Consider the following 15,112-nt stretch of genomic DNA (forward strand, 5'->3'; position numbering starts at 1 on the left):
GAAAGCAATTTAATGTATCGTTAATCTAATCATTTTTGGATATCTTGAATTTAATAGATGGTATCAGAAATTAAATCCAGGATATCTGAAAATTAATAAATGGCATTTGCTTGTTTTCTCGCGAAACTGGAATATTAACTTGACGCAAAATGCAGGACATTCGCAGCCTTGTTGTTCGCCATTGGGAAGCTTCTTGCGAAAAGCGGGTGACCCCAGAGGAACTCATGCAATACCCGCATGCAAGGATAAAAACCTGATCGTCAGTTAGCTTGTTAAACTCTAGTTTAGTGTAGACATATGCCTGTAACAATTCTCTAATGTACAAAGTTGTGGCATTCTAAAAAAACAGGGGTGATGTACAAAAGAATAAAATTAGTGGTGGTAATGTACTAAAGAATAACGGTAGTATACATACTAAAGAACAATGGTAATGCAAAAGGACAGAAGTAGTGTATATACTAAAAAGTGGTGATTTACTAAAGAAAAAGGTAGAGTACATATACTAAACACCATTGTGATGAAATAAAGTAAAAACATGGAGATGTACTAATGAATGAAAGTAAGAGGTAGTTGTACATACTAAAGAACGGTGAGCATGTGTGCAAATTTAACAAATTGTTACGTGACCGTTTCTGTTAGATATTTAAAATATGGTTACGTACACATATTGGCTTCTCCACATAAAGACCTCAACGGAATCTACGGTGTCTCACACAGAACATTTTTCTTTCAAGTGACTTTTTTCTTTGGTTTCCGCATGTAAAACACTTTTCTGTGTGAAAAGATGGGCGGAAATTGTCCCTCGAGGAACAGTTCTCACCTGATTGAAAAGATTTTTATTTGGATGGAAAGGAAACATATTAATATGTATATAATACAGGTTTTTATATATACATATTATATTTATATAATACAGGTTGTGCAGTTTATACTGTACAGCCCTAGTGTGTATTAGTACTATTTTTAAACCACACGAGTTCAACAAAAATAGACTGGTGTCTATCATATATTATTGACGAGGTAATCAATTGTTTATACTGGAAGTTGTGACGGGCTATTGTCCATAAGAGAAGCACAGACTCGGCTGTATCCAGGTTATGTATACAGGCATATTGCATAATGGTGAGTCTGATTCAATAAATTGTAGAGTACAATGTGGAAAGGACAGACATCATAATTAATCTATCAGAAAACTGTAAACAAATCTGACATAATATATTAGGCGCATGGCTTCTTTTGTTGGGTATAACATGTCACTGTACTCCAAAAATTATGCAGGAATGTTTGATTCCAACTTTCACATATTTTCAGAACAGACAAGAAAAAAGTTTAATAACGTTTTCTTTCGCTGCCCTGAAGGTATAATAATGGACAATATGGTACGGGTATGTTATTATACGAGTTCACAAAAGTCAAAGGAAGATCTGACGCACGATGTCTTCCCATGGATTCCCGATATCACCAAGGTATTTAATTCCATGCGATCTGATCCCCGGTATCTTCCCTTTGATAGATATTAACAAGGTATTTGATCTCATGTAACCTGATATCCGCTATCTTCCCATGTACCTCCGAATGGACAGATACCATCAAGGTGTTTGATCTCATGCGATCTGATCTCAGTTATCTTCCGATGGATCCCTGAATGAACAGACATCATCAATGTGTTTGATCCCATACAATCTGATCCCGCTATCTTCCCATGTACCCCCGAATGGATAGATACCATCAAGGTATTTGATCCCATACGATCTGATCCCTGCTGTCTTCCCATGGATCCCTGAATGGATAGATACCATCAAGGTATTTGATCCCATACTATCTGATCCCTGCTATCTTCCCATGGATCCCTGAATGAACAGATATCATCTAGGTATTTGATCCCATACCATCAGATCCCCGCTATCTTTCAATGAATCCCCGAATGGATAGATATCATCAAGGTATTTGGTCTCCACTATCTTTACGGATTCCCGAATAGAGAGATATCATTAAGGTATTTGATCCCCAGAAATCAACACTCCGAGAGCTACACAGATTAACAAACATCATCAGTTTAGAAGATTATAGGAAACTTACTTTTGTGCTAGCAATGGATATAGGCTTACAATGTACAATCTACAACAAAAAGTTGATCTAATTGCTTTTTAATCGGTGTGTTATATTTTCGAATTTTAGCCATCTTCACACTTTTTTTCTTTTCTTAATGCATGATGGCCTTATGCGGCTTCCATTATCAGGCCTTCTGGTTGGTTGTAATCACGTATTACCTAAGTTTACCCAACCCATGGCATGATGCATAGCGCAAAAAGCTAATAACGTCACTGTACAATCCTCTGATAACCATGATTAGGAGTCCTCACTTTCTTGTAATTTCTGTCAGCATGATAGGGCTGAACTATTTTCGACTTACCTGCGAGAAAATAGCGGAATCTATTCCTTGATGTAATTTCTCACTTCGTTCAAAAAGTTATCGTTTATTATGACTATTATGTAGGACAAATGTAGATATATGCACTCTATATACCTTCCTGGATGTATGAGCCGTTATCTTGACTTTGTATACTGTTTGTGATGAGGTCAAAATGACCTCGTCCTTATCAGGACATTGTAACGGTGAGGTCGGCAAACTCGGTAGATGAAAACCTAACTCAAATTACTTCCACTGGTGGATCTAGTTGGATGCAATCCCTCGTGCATATGTGGTACAATTAGCACAGATTCCAGTTGAATCACGCTTAAAACCCTGCCACACTTACCCTTGCGACTAGTTAATGCGAGCGAATAATCGCGGGCAATCGTAGTAAACCTCGCGATGATCGCACGATTAGTCGTCGGCGATCTTGGCGCACCTTGATGGATCAGAAAATTTCATACATAATTCTGACATCTTAATCTGTAGGAATTAGTTGCACGAGTGATGTATGAGCCTCGCAAACGATCTTCTTTAATCCTACGCACATTTTTGTCACAAAGTGCCTTTCATTCCATTTAGTCACGTGAATACGGTGGGCGAATAGGAGTTCAAAACAGTCGATGGATCAGTTTAGGTATGACTACAAGCAATTTCTTAGGCTCATATCAAGGGATGTCGATCAAACGATTGCGAGGAATCATAGAGATCGTAAGTAATCCTTAGCTTTGATGTGGCTGAGCTTTTAACGAAAAGATAAGTTCTTAAAATCGTCTAAGAAAAGGAATTTCAGTTAAAATAAGGAAACTAAATTTGAACTTTTTCTAATGTACTCTCCCTTTTTCAAATTTACGTTTCGCTTTTCTAAATGTGCACTCGCTTTCCATGTGTATTCCAGCTATTCTAAATGTGCACTCGCTTTCCATGTGTATTCCAGCTATTCTAAATGTGCACTCGCTCTCCATGCGTATTCCAGCTTTTCTAAATGTGCACTAGCATTCCATGTGTATTCCAGCTTTTCTAAATGTGCACTCGCATTCCGTGTGTATTCCAGCGTTTCCAAATGTGCACTCGCTTTCCAAATGTATTCCAGCTTTTCTAAATGTCCACTCGCTTTCCAAATGTATTCCAGCTTTTCTAAATGCGCACTCGCATTCCATGTGTATTCCAGCTTTTCTAAATGTGCACTCACATTCCGTGTGTATTCCAGCTTTTTTAGACGTGCACTCGCATCCCATGTGTATTCCAGGTTTTTTAGATGTGCCCTCGAATTCCATGTGTATTCCGGCTTTCTAACTGTGCACTGGCTTTCCATGTGTATTCCAGCTTTTCTAAATGCGCACTGGGTTTTCATGTGTATTCCAGCTTTTCCAAATGAACACTCGCATTTCCAAGTATAACCTGGCTTTTCCAGATGTACTCCAGACGGCTTTTACAAATGCACTGTGACTTTCCGTATTCTTCTTTCGCTTTTCCACATGTATGTTTGCTTTCCAATTGCAGTATATTTAATTATAAAAAATACACAAGTTATGGTCATTACACAAAATTTTAATGTGCTTAAAATTGCTTTAAAGCAACGCAAATACTTTAAACAGAGAGTTAACCGGACAAGGCTCCAGATAAACACTAGCAACATTCACATGGCCAATCAGGACACGCTTCATGACATGCTGCACGTCATTGAACAAACTGAAGAAGGGAAACAATATTTTAAACAAGAGAGATCTATTCGGTTCAAAAGGTCCACACAAAATAGCTTAAAGTCAGTCTCCATTTACTCGAAGCACGTCCAGAGGGTTGAGATTCTATTCTTTTCATCCCGGAAGCCCCTCGGGAATATATAAAACATATAGACATGCATTATAAAGCGGAAGTGGACATCGGCAGAATCAGTGATGACCTTGTGTGAACCGGAGGTGGGCTAGAATGATCGATCTAAAAGTGATGAAGTTGAACGTGAAAAAAGGAAAAAAAATCGAAGTAAGGTTCACCAGTAGGCCAAATGAAAACAATAAGTAAAAATACTATAATTGTTTATTAAGTTGTTTTCAAACCGAGTAAGAAGCATTCAAGAATTCAAAGGTTTGCTCTATGAACGATAGTGTTTGGGTACTCCTATACCCACTATTTAAAAGACAACTTTCAGTGAGTACTAGTATTTCTTATAACCTAACCGGTTAAAGATCAGCCAAATGATGCTCAAAGCATTTCGCCTGTAGGTGAATGTTAAGAAAAAACGATGATGCGACGCGAGCTACTGGCACTATAGATGGGTCCAATAAAGCCCACCTTAGAATTCAGACATTTGAAGGGATTTAATTCCACTTCAAAGAGTTTTAAAAAGTGAATAAATGTACTTTAAGATGTATAGTTTTCAGCAATCTATCTAACAATGTTTACTTCACGTTTGAGTTGTCTTTTTCTTTACCTGCCTATTATGTATTTATTTATTTAACTGGTGTTTACGCCGTATTCAAGAATACATCACTTATTCGACAGCGGCAAGCGTTATGGTGGGAAGAAAGGGACAGAGCCCCGTGGGAAACCCACAACCATGCACAGGTCGCTGGCTGACCTTCCCATGGAGAGGAACGGAGCATTAGTTGGATTTAAAGTCACAGCGATCGCATTGATTTTATATGTAAAACAGACAGACTCTAAAGTCCATGTACTACATGTTCCAAAACAATCACCTGATATGTGAAGAAAGCTGCATGTATATAATTCCATCAACAGCTGTTAAATGCGATCATTTTGTTCAGTAGTATGCAGAGTATAGGTTCTGGCGCACTCCCCCGCTTGGGGCCCTCCCCATAACAAATAGAGGCTCCCAGCCTCTTCTCGGGTTCTATTAGACATACCAATTGCACCAGGTATGCTTCTACACCAAGCGTGTATACAACATGCGAAAGGGTTACAATAACTGCCGGTGGCTTCTCATCGGCTCCACGGAGCTCTGTGGTAAGAGTTGTCTGGGGGAGTACTGCGGGGGCCACCTATACCGTCTGCGGCAGGGTCCTGGCACCCAGCCATGTATTAGCTGTGGTCGGGGCGTTAAAAACCGATTTCGGCTTTGCATGGCCTGCGGACATAATACAGTCCAGACGCGTGAAAGGAAGTGGAGGCACAAGGCTTTCTTGGACGAGTTCAAACGGCTGGCGGCTATAGAAAATTTACAATTAGAGAGTCGTGTGCATAGTTACACTGACTCGTACAATGAGGCACCATCAAAAAGGCGCGAGCACTACGGGAGGAGTTTGAGACCGCTCCTAGGTGTGCGGCCCAAGTACCCACGGTCCCGCAATGCCTTGGAAGAATTGCAGGGGATCCTCGACAGGTATAAAACGGCTGTGGCTGAGTGGAAGCGGCTGCAGACAGCAAGAACTCCCGAAGTAACGAGGAGTGGAAGCGGCTGCAAGACAGCAAGAACTCCCGAAGTAACGACGAGTTGAAGCAAGACAACAAGAATTTCCTCAGTAACGAGGAGTTGGATGAATTGCCAGATGAAAAAAAAACTAGAATTCATTAACACCGGCAGGGCCATAAGGAATCTCCTCCGGGTCTGGCAGATGGGCGCACCCGAAGGTGTTTGGACGGACTCCGTAGCCTTCTTAGAAGAAATTCGGGCTAGTATTCGCCAGAAGCTAGAAGAAGAGATCCTGGCACTCAACGGGGTTAAGTTCCAACTAGGCCTCAGGGTTCAGCTGAGAAAGGCCCACGCCGATGTCAGTGAAGAGTATACCAGCCCAGTACTCCGCAGCAAACAGGAGGCCCTCCTAGAGGTCGGTGACATTGACGGGGCTCTAGATAAGGTCTTCCCCACCATCCAGGAGGCGCTGGAAAAATGGACGCAGCGAGGGTCAGGGTGGGCTGTAAATGGCGTGCAAACGCTCTGGCTTGACATTGCAAGGTATCAGTCGCTGAGAGGGGGGTCCTACATCCCCCTACCTGCAACCGTAAGTAACAAAAAAGCAGTCATCAACGTGAAGAACAAAGACGACGACTGCCTCCGATGGGCACTCCGGTCTGCCTTATTTCCAGCCGCCCGGGACCCTCAGAGACCAACAAAGTATCCCACCAAGTGTGGTCTTGACTTTGGGGGGGGGGGGGTCGACGCCCCCACACCCACCTCTCAGATCCCTAAAGTGGAGGAAAAGAACGGCCTCGCCATCAACGTGTTCGGGTGGGACAAGGGTGTGATCGTGCACCGCCTCAGCAAGCAGCCCGGCGACACGCACCGAATCAATCTGCTGCTGATTGAGAAGGCAGGCAAATTCCATTATACGTGGATAAAAGACCTCAATCGGCTCCTATACCAAGAAAGTAAAGCGCCAAATCGCAAACATTTCTGCGAGCGCTGCCTACACGGCTATAAAAGGGAGGACCTACTCGAGGCGCATAAGCCGGAATGCCGAGGGATTGGCCAGACGGCGGTGAGAGTGGAAATGTCCCAGGAGGGGGAAAACAAGTTCTCCTTCCCAGAACCACCACAAACAGCTACTTGCGCCGCTCATCATATATGCCGACTTCGAGGCTCTGACTAAAAAGGTTGAAGGCCCGCCGCCCAGCCCCACAGAGAGCAGCACTCAAAAGACTCAGCACCACGAGCCCTGCAGTTACTGCTATGTTGTGGTTCGTTGCAACAGGCCACACAAAGCGCCCCGTGGAATACAGAGGCCCTAATGCGACGGAACACTTCCTCAGAGCTCTCCAACAGGAGGAGCAGGAAATCAAAAATGTTCTAGCCAACCCTATAGCCATGAGGATGACTCCCCAAGACTGGCAGGCCCACAGCAACGCCACAACCTGTCACGTGTGTGAGAAGCCTCTAGGCGCCGATTGTGTACGCGATCACTGCCATATCACCGGCAAGTACAGAGGCGCGGCCCATAACGCATGCAACCTAAAGTTGCGGCTGGGTCTCAAGACAGCCATACCGGTAGTCTTCCACAACCTATGGGGCTACGACGGACACCTCCTGATGCAAGCCATAAGTAAGGTGGAGGGTCGCATCTCCTGCATCCCCAACTACACGGAAAAGTACATCTCCTTCTCGCTGGGGCAGCTCCGCTTCATCGACAGCGTTCAATTCTTACCGACTTCCGTTGACAATCTGGTTGAGGCCAACAAACCTGAGGCTTTCCACATCACAGCCCGGTATGAGCTCGCAGAAGAAAAACGAAAGCTACTCATGCGCAAGGGTGTCTACCCCTATGAGTATATGGACTCCTGGGAGCGCTTCGACGAGTCCAGCCTCCCACCCAAAGAGGTTTTCTACAGTAAGCTCAAAGTCGGAGGCATTAGCGATGAGGACTACATCCACGCTCAACAGGTATGGAAGGTATTTGACTGCACCAATCTGGGAGACTACACAGACCTTTACTGCCGCACAGACGTGCTCCTGTTGGCCGATGTGTTTGAGGCCTTCCGGAAGACTTGTTTAGAGCAGTATGGATTGGACCCCGCTCACTACATTACGAGCCCAGGTCTCTCGGCTACCCATTAGCCCCGGAGCGTCTGGTGGTCCAGAAGGAGTGGATGTCAGACTATCAGCACGGCCTTCTCGGCAAGAAAGCGCCTACCGAGGTCGAAAAGCTGGTCCCCAACCTCCGCAACAAGGAACGGTACGTCCTGCACTACCGGAACCTACAGCTGTATCTATCTATGGGAATGCGCCTGACAAAGGTTCACCGGGCCCTGAGATTCGCCCAGAGCCCTTGGATGGAACCCTATATCAGGATGAACACGCTCTGGAGAAGACGACAAGCTCCGACGCTTGATAGCCAGCCCAAGCTTCGCACGGGCAAACATATTTGATGATGACTTCGCAGCGATTCAGATGCACAAGACCCGTCTAGTCCTAAACCGACCTATCTACGTGGGCATGAGCATTCTAGATCTCTCAAAGCACCTGATGTACGACTTCTACTACAACCACATGAAGGCCCAGTACGGAGAGCGCTGCCAGCTCCTCTACACTGACTCGGATAGTATGCTACTCGAGATTCAGACTGAGAATGTTTATAGGGATATGGCTGAGAATGCAAACCTGTACGACACCTCAGATTACCAACAAGGCCACCCCCTGCACAGCGTAGCAAATTTGAAGGTCTTGGGGAAAATGAAGGACGAGTGCGCGGGGCGGCGGATCGCCGAATACATTGGTCTGCATCCCAATATGTACTCCATTCTGGAGGCAGGTGGAGCCAACATTAAGAAGGCCAAGGGCGTGAAAAAGGGAGTTGTGGAAAAGCGCATCCGCCATAAGCAGTACAAAGAGACCCTCTTCGAGAAAAAGATCTTCCGTCACGGTATGGACGTGCTGCGATCAGAGCGCCACCATATCTACGGACAGCACCTGAATAAGGTCTCACTGTCCCCCTTCGACAGTAAGCGCTGGACCGCCAAAGATGGTGTTCACACTTTGGCTTATGGCCATTGCGATCCGGCGCCCGCATTTTGGGCTGGAATGGACATCCTCATCGAGGAACTACTAGCACCGTAGAACCCCATCCGGGGGAAGCTGAGTATCGGTAGGCACTATAAGCAACTCCTCACGAACGAATCCCCGTCGCGGGCCATCCGACGTATCGTCTACATAGTACAGCACGAGCTCATTAGGCTTTGTGACAGAGCGCCCAAGCCGATATATCTCTAGAGACCACACAGGATCAGTCGCGCGACGGCGACCGCCCTCCAGCTCTCCAGGCTGATAGAGATAACGAACGCCAACACCCTCGGGGATCTTCCGCCCATTAAGTCCAACGGGACGACCTGGAACCGTCGAGGAAGTCTTATGGGGCACCCCTTTTTACCTTGATGGCGTCTTTCGGCTTTTTACCGATCAGTTTCGTTGTCTCGTTATTCAGAGCGGCCACAACAGACGGCAGCCGAGCCGCCCATTCAGTATACCGGTGTTCTGGAGGGAGGCGCATCTCCTGGATGCACTGATGTCCAAAGAGCCGCTCAGCCAGAGTACGGTTAAAACGCTCCACTATGCCTTGGTCTCGGTGAATATCCACGCGGCCTCGGCGGACTGTGACATCACCGCACCCATAAACTCGCACCCAGGGTCAACTTGGAGAAGCTTCGGGCATCTCAGGGGTCCCCACTTGTAAATGCGAGAGAGAGCATCATCGACTTCTTTGGAATATTTAGTAGCCAGAGGTTCCGCCTCCTTGTAGCGAGAAGCGACATCAACAACTGTCAGCGCGTACTTATACAGCTTCCGGCCTCGCCGATCATGTGGTAGAAATAGAAGATCGGCTTGGTGGAAACATCGAACATAGGCCTCGGTATTTTTCGGGTACGGGGCAGGTATATCTGCCAGATAGCCTGCTTTTTCAGCCAGGCCCGGACCACATCTTCGGAGACTTTTGCCGCTGTGGCAAGTTTGTGGATGGCCGCGAGACCCTTCCAGTATCCACGAGGGCTGTAGTAGATATTTGCCAGTCGAGCAGACACCTTACTAGCCAAGTCATCAGGGTATTCTAGCAGCCCTCTAACAGATTTGCGACGAAAAAGATGTTAATCGTCGCGGCGTATTTACTGGCGCAGAACCACCTCACTACTAAGCCTGCCATACGGCGAGGAGCTCGATGGCAAGTCCGGCACAGTCAGTTCGGATTACTTGGTGAGTTTTGCGATTATGTAACTCACACCCCCAATCACACACATTACCAGGATGACGAAGGTCATCTCGCGGTGTTTTTAATCTTCACTAGGCACATAGAAATCGAAGAGCTGTGGCTCTGAGCCCAGCAGAACCTCGCGTGCATCGCGTGTAAGAGTTTTGCCCGTGACCCTAGAATACTCGCGGGTTGCAGCGTTGACATTCCGGAACGTTTGGACAGCGAGGCCCTGGCGGCGGAGTTCATCGTTGATCGAATCCAAACGCTCAGTGCGCTTTCGGGCCCATTTTTCCTGGGCGGCTTGGAGCTGCTCTACAGCGCGGTCATGGCGCCTCCGCTCTTCGACGACACCGGAACTCCTCAGCATCAAAAACATATAGCTGCTTCCGCTGAAGGCCAAAGCGTTTCCGCCCATCATCATTGCGATGGAGGACATTACTACTGGATTATATTGGGAGGAAGAAGCCCTTGTTTAAATAGCAGTTCCTTCGAAAACATGGCCAGGCCTACATCTGCAATGACCATGCCGACGTCACAGGGTGTTAAGTCCAGCTTCCGGAGGGCTCCTTTCAGAAACATCTGGCCGAGACGAGCGTACCCAGTAGCCAGGAGAAAGACCACAGCGGCGTGGTAGGCCGCGTTGACTAGCACTTTTCCGTCACTGGGTGGAGTAGACATGCTGCTCTATATAGAAAGGGTCGCGACGTGTATTCAAATGGAGATTCATTTCTTGCAGCGTGATATCTGCACCTCGTGCATGCGGCGTAATATCTGCACGTCGTGCAAGTGCTGTATAGCGGCTGCGCCACACGCGTAGCAACACTAGCACTGCAAGGCTGCCAGCGCCTAATAACGCAAGGGGCGCCCTCCAGTGAGTGATTTGGTGTGCCTTCGTAGAATCCGGTTCCTTCGCAAAATCTGTGGCCTCCCCCTCCTTCGTAGAATCCGGTTGCTTGGGCTGTTTCTTGGTGGAATCAGCTGCGCCAAGCTAAGCAGCCTTTGCCTCGCGAAGCTCGTCCTTGAGATTTTCAGCCTTGGCCTTTCTCGCTGCAGCACCCGCTCGACCCGCAGCGACTTTTTCGGATTCTTCGCAGGGCCGTCATTCGTAGAATCCGCTGTCACCCCCTCCACTTCCTTCGGGCCTTCCCGATTCGTTGTACTCATGTTCCTCTGGATCATACGGCTCATTTCTAGGACAGCAGTGGTGTTCAAATGAGCAGTGCTCAGCAGTGGTCAGCGCCATTGTTAACGGTGCCAAGTACTTACCATAGCAGTAGTATAGCCAACAGCTAGCACTGCTAAGCGCCTGTTCAACAAATGGGTCGGTGGCGAGCTGTGCCATGAGCATTGGTCGATTCTCGGGTGGGATTGGTAGGAGCCAGCTGGCCGCCCTTACATATGATCTCAAGAACATACCCCCGAGACCGTTAACCATCCGCGCACCGAGCTTAGCCTCGTACTGGGAGTGCAGCTTTTCAACGTCTTCGTCGCTCATGGCGTCGATCTAAGCGGCTGTTACGTCTTTTCCCAGATATTGCTTGGCCTGCCCACCCACCGCAAGTGCCGCCATCCTATCCCTGAGCTGCCGTGCATCATCTTGTTGGCTGGGGTCGGGCTGTTGGCTTGGGCCGGGCTGTTGTCTTCGGCCGGGCTCCTCCTCTGCGCCCAGAATTTCGTCTATAAGCTAGTCGGTATCCATGCTTCATACGTAGGGGCGCCTACGTCTAATATATAATCTTAGATGTGGCGGGCGTATCAGTCATTGGCAGGGGCTTAGAATGCGGATTGTTCTTGAGCTTCTGTCGAACCTCTGCCTTTTCGCTCTCGGCCTCGATGATGTGGTTCTCCTCCAGGCAATCGTTGAATGAGTGCCGATCTTTGCAGTGGAATAAAGCCACCCACCTTGTCTGCTCGCGAAAGCCTTTGAGGACGGCGTTGTATTTCTGAGTGAGGACCCAGACTCTTTGCTTTGCATGACAGCCCGAGAAAGCCATGAATGACAGCATTTTTTGTTTCTTCTTCATCGCCTCCAAAGCGCTATAATCATCGATGATGTATAGGGTGGGCTCCCCCTCGAACAATCTGTAGAAAGCTCTCAGACAGTCGTTGAGCCGCTTGCCGGGGTCAAAACAATAGACCTCAGGGTCAGACAGTATCCATCGCCGCCGGTACGCCTCGTTATGCTGAGTGGGGCACAGGATCACAATGTGATGAAAGAAACCGCGGAAAGGGCCCTCAAGCAGGTCCAGCACGAAGACTGTTTTGTCGCAGTTCGTCTGCCCACAGATAATCGCGCAGTGGGCGTCATCAATAAAGCGCGCTAACGAATCTACCATTCTGAATGTGCAGCTTTGCGTCCATGATCACATACAGATATACGTTCAATACGCCGGGCTCTTTTCTCTCTTTTGTCACCTGTATCGTAATCCCCTCGCTGGCGTTAAGAACGCACCTATCACTGCCATGCAGCTCGTCATCGTCGCTTGCCCGAAGGTCAAGCCAGAAGGCGTGCTTGGACGTCAAGAACTCTTCCAGGGACACGTTTGCCAGGCCTAAGTCCTTTACGACCCTGGCCACCTCAGGGTCCCGCTTCTTAAGGGGTGAGCTGGCGAAGAACTTCTTGACCTCGCCCCATTGCTGGTACGCCCGCATGCCCTGGCTGTACAGCTGATTGGGGACCCCTTCTATTGTGACTTCTACTTTGGTGATCTTCGGGTTGTAGAAGGATTCCGACCTCCTCCTCCACGGGGTTCCTTTAATCTCGAACAGCATGAGGATGCCCTTCATTGCTCTCGCGGGCGTGTTCAGGTTTATGTTCCAGAGAGTATCAGACTTGTCCTTCACAAACATCGTCTGTTGTCTGGATGACCCGGCCGTAATCGTTGAACGTCAGTTCGTATTCCAGTCGGTCGGCCAAGGCACTCTGGTAGAATGGCATGTGGCTATCTAGAAGCTCAAATTCTAGCGGGATGTGGAACCGGCTGCCAAAGGCGCAAGCGATGGCCTTTTCTCCAGCATCGTCGTCACTTGCGTCCTCCGCTCCGACTCCAAGTTTAAGTATGTTTTCGCTGCCGATGCCTTGGTAGGCCGCATTCTGCCGTTCGCCTTTGGTCAGCCATTAGTCGCCGTAGCAATGAAACACACCAGAGTCGTCGATGGACATTACCTCATTCCCGCTGATTCTGATCGTGGTTTTCTTGACTACTGCGCGTCCGAGATTCCCGACCACTGTGGCGTTCGGGTCGGATGAATTAATCGTGATCGAGAAGGCTAAGCGCACGGTACCGGGCACAGTGACGTCATTTGTGCCGAGGTTAGGGAAGCGGACCAAGAGTTGTTGATTCTGGTCGATCGTACTCGGGTTATTGGTGACGACCTCGGACTGCCGTTCACCTTGAACCCCAAGAGGCTTACGGAGTGTTCTAAAGGGGTTTAGCCTGCGTCCGTATGCATACATTGTGTATTGAAGGCATACCTTCTGTATTCAAGGTAAACCTTGAATGTTCAATACGAGGATTATGGCAGACTTTGACTTTGATAATCCGGCGTTCGACGACGCCCAAGAGGACTACAACAATGCCCAAGACGACGACGTCGAACAGACCTCTCTCTTTACAGGTGATGTTGTTCCCAAGACACCAATATTGGGTACGATATACGAAGACCAAAAACCAAGGGTGATACAGAATGCCGTGAAGTCTTATTACAAAATCATGGCGAAGGATGATTGGCATCCCAACCTTACCCCACTCCGTTTAAACGAAGAAAATAAGCTTGTCGATGGGCGTCTGCGACTCGTGAACTACCCAAAACTGGAACTCACCAACGAACAAACTGTCGAACCGCTAGCCCTCATAACAATCGCCAAGAATAGAGGGAGAAGGGTTGTTAAGGATGCGGAGGGGCTGGGCTTTGTAGACTGGAAAGGAGAAGGCAGAATGAAAAACAGAAAACAGAAATCACTGCCTCTCGCAAAAATCGCAATCCTGGAAACAGCGAGTTCAAAACTCGATGCCGCGGCCGCTAAGGCAGATACCATGGACCTGAAGGATTTAAGCCAACCAGCGAAAAATGCCGCTGATTCTGTCCACATAATGGAAACAAGCTTGACGGATAGTGAGGTCGAGCGGGCTCTTGAAACGATAAACGACCCTCCTCTTCCCATGCGAGAACTTCTGGGGCTTGACAAGGCACTGCAGACCTCGGAAGGCGAACACGCGAATAACCTCGCCAAGTTGTCAAGTCTCGATAAGGACATCGCAAAACAAAAACAGAAGTTGGAGGAGGCCCTTGATGAATTCTCCCGGCGTCGGATCGCAGACCGGATAAGGAATCTCGAGGACGAGAGGGTGGCCCGGCTCGAAGCAGCTTCTTCAACGGGCGAAGCCCTGCGCACGCAAATACGCCGCATCAAGCAGACGGTCGATCGCATCCTACACAAGGATACCATTCCGGCTGAGAGCGTCCGCACCCTCTTCCGGGAGCAGGGAATAACCGTGGTCTCCATTCTCACGGCAATTGGGATGGCGATCTCGACACTGGGGCTAGCGATAAAGTTGGCGCTGACTGGCGGGTCCGGCCTTGGTATCCAGCCAACACCACCTCCATCCGACGGGCGTGGTTTTAAAGAATGGGTGAAAAAGCATCTCCAGTCCCTGGCGCGCGCCCTTGGCAGGCTGGCTGGGAAGGCTGCCGCTGCCGTTCCGGGTATTATTGGCAGTATCGTGTCCTGGCTACTGAACCTTCTCGGGAAAGCGGCTGGGTGGCTGGCCGATAATGTCTGGGCTCTAGTCGTCGCAGTAGGTGGCCTTATGCTCGTGGCTGTTCGCAAGTATTTAACGCATAGTCCACAGCAGCAGTAAGCCGATACCAACCCCAGCGACGACGATGGCTGTCCTCTCCGCATCGTGATTCGTTTGCTTTGGAAATAGGGAAATGGAAATCTTGTTTGCCTCCGGCGGCAGCAACATGCTGAACGCACGTGGTGGGTGGTGGGACGCTTTCTTGTGGCTCAACGATCCCGTGGGAAGGTGCGCGCTTGTGCAAAGTGTTCGGCACTTTAGCG

General features: G+C 48.3%; 1 protein-coding gene across 1 annotated transcript in view; it reads left to right on the forward strand.

Annotated features, from left to right (window-relative positions):
- Nucleotides 1-3,023: 3,023 nt before the first annotated feature.
- LOC135472010 (uncharacterized) overlaps nt 3,024-15,112 on the forward strand; it is a 40,558-nt gene continuing 28,469 nt past the window's right edge. Inside the window, exon 1 of the mRNA XM_064751454.1 lies at nt 3,024-3,124. Coding sequence (XP_064607524.1) covers nt 3,037-3,124 — 88 coding nt within the window. The 5' untranslated portion in view covers nt 3,024-3,036. The remainder of the gene's footprint in view (nt 3,125-15,112) is intronic.

This window comes from Liolophura sinensis, chromosome 1 (assembly GCF_032854445.1).
Source record: "Liolophura sinensis isolate JHLJ2023 chromosome 1, CUHK_Ljap_v2, whole genome shotgun sequence".
NCBI classification, from domain to species: domain Eukaryota; kingdom Metazoa; phylum Mollusca; class Polyplacophora; order Chitonida; family Chitonidae; genus Liolophura; species Liolophura sinensis.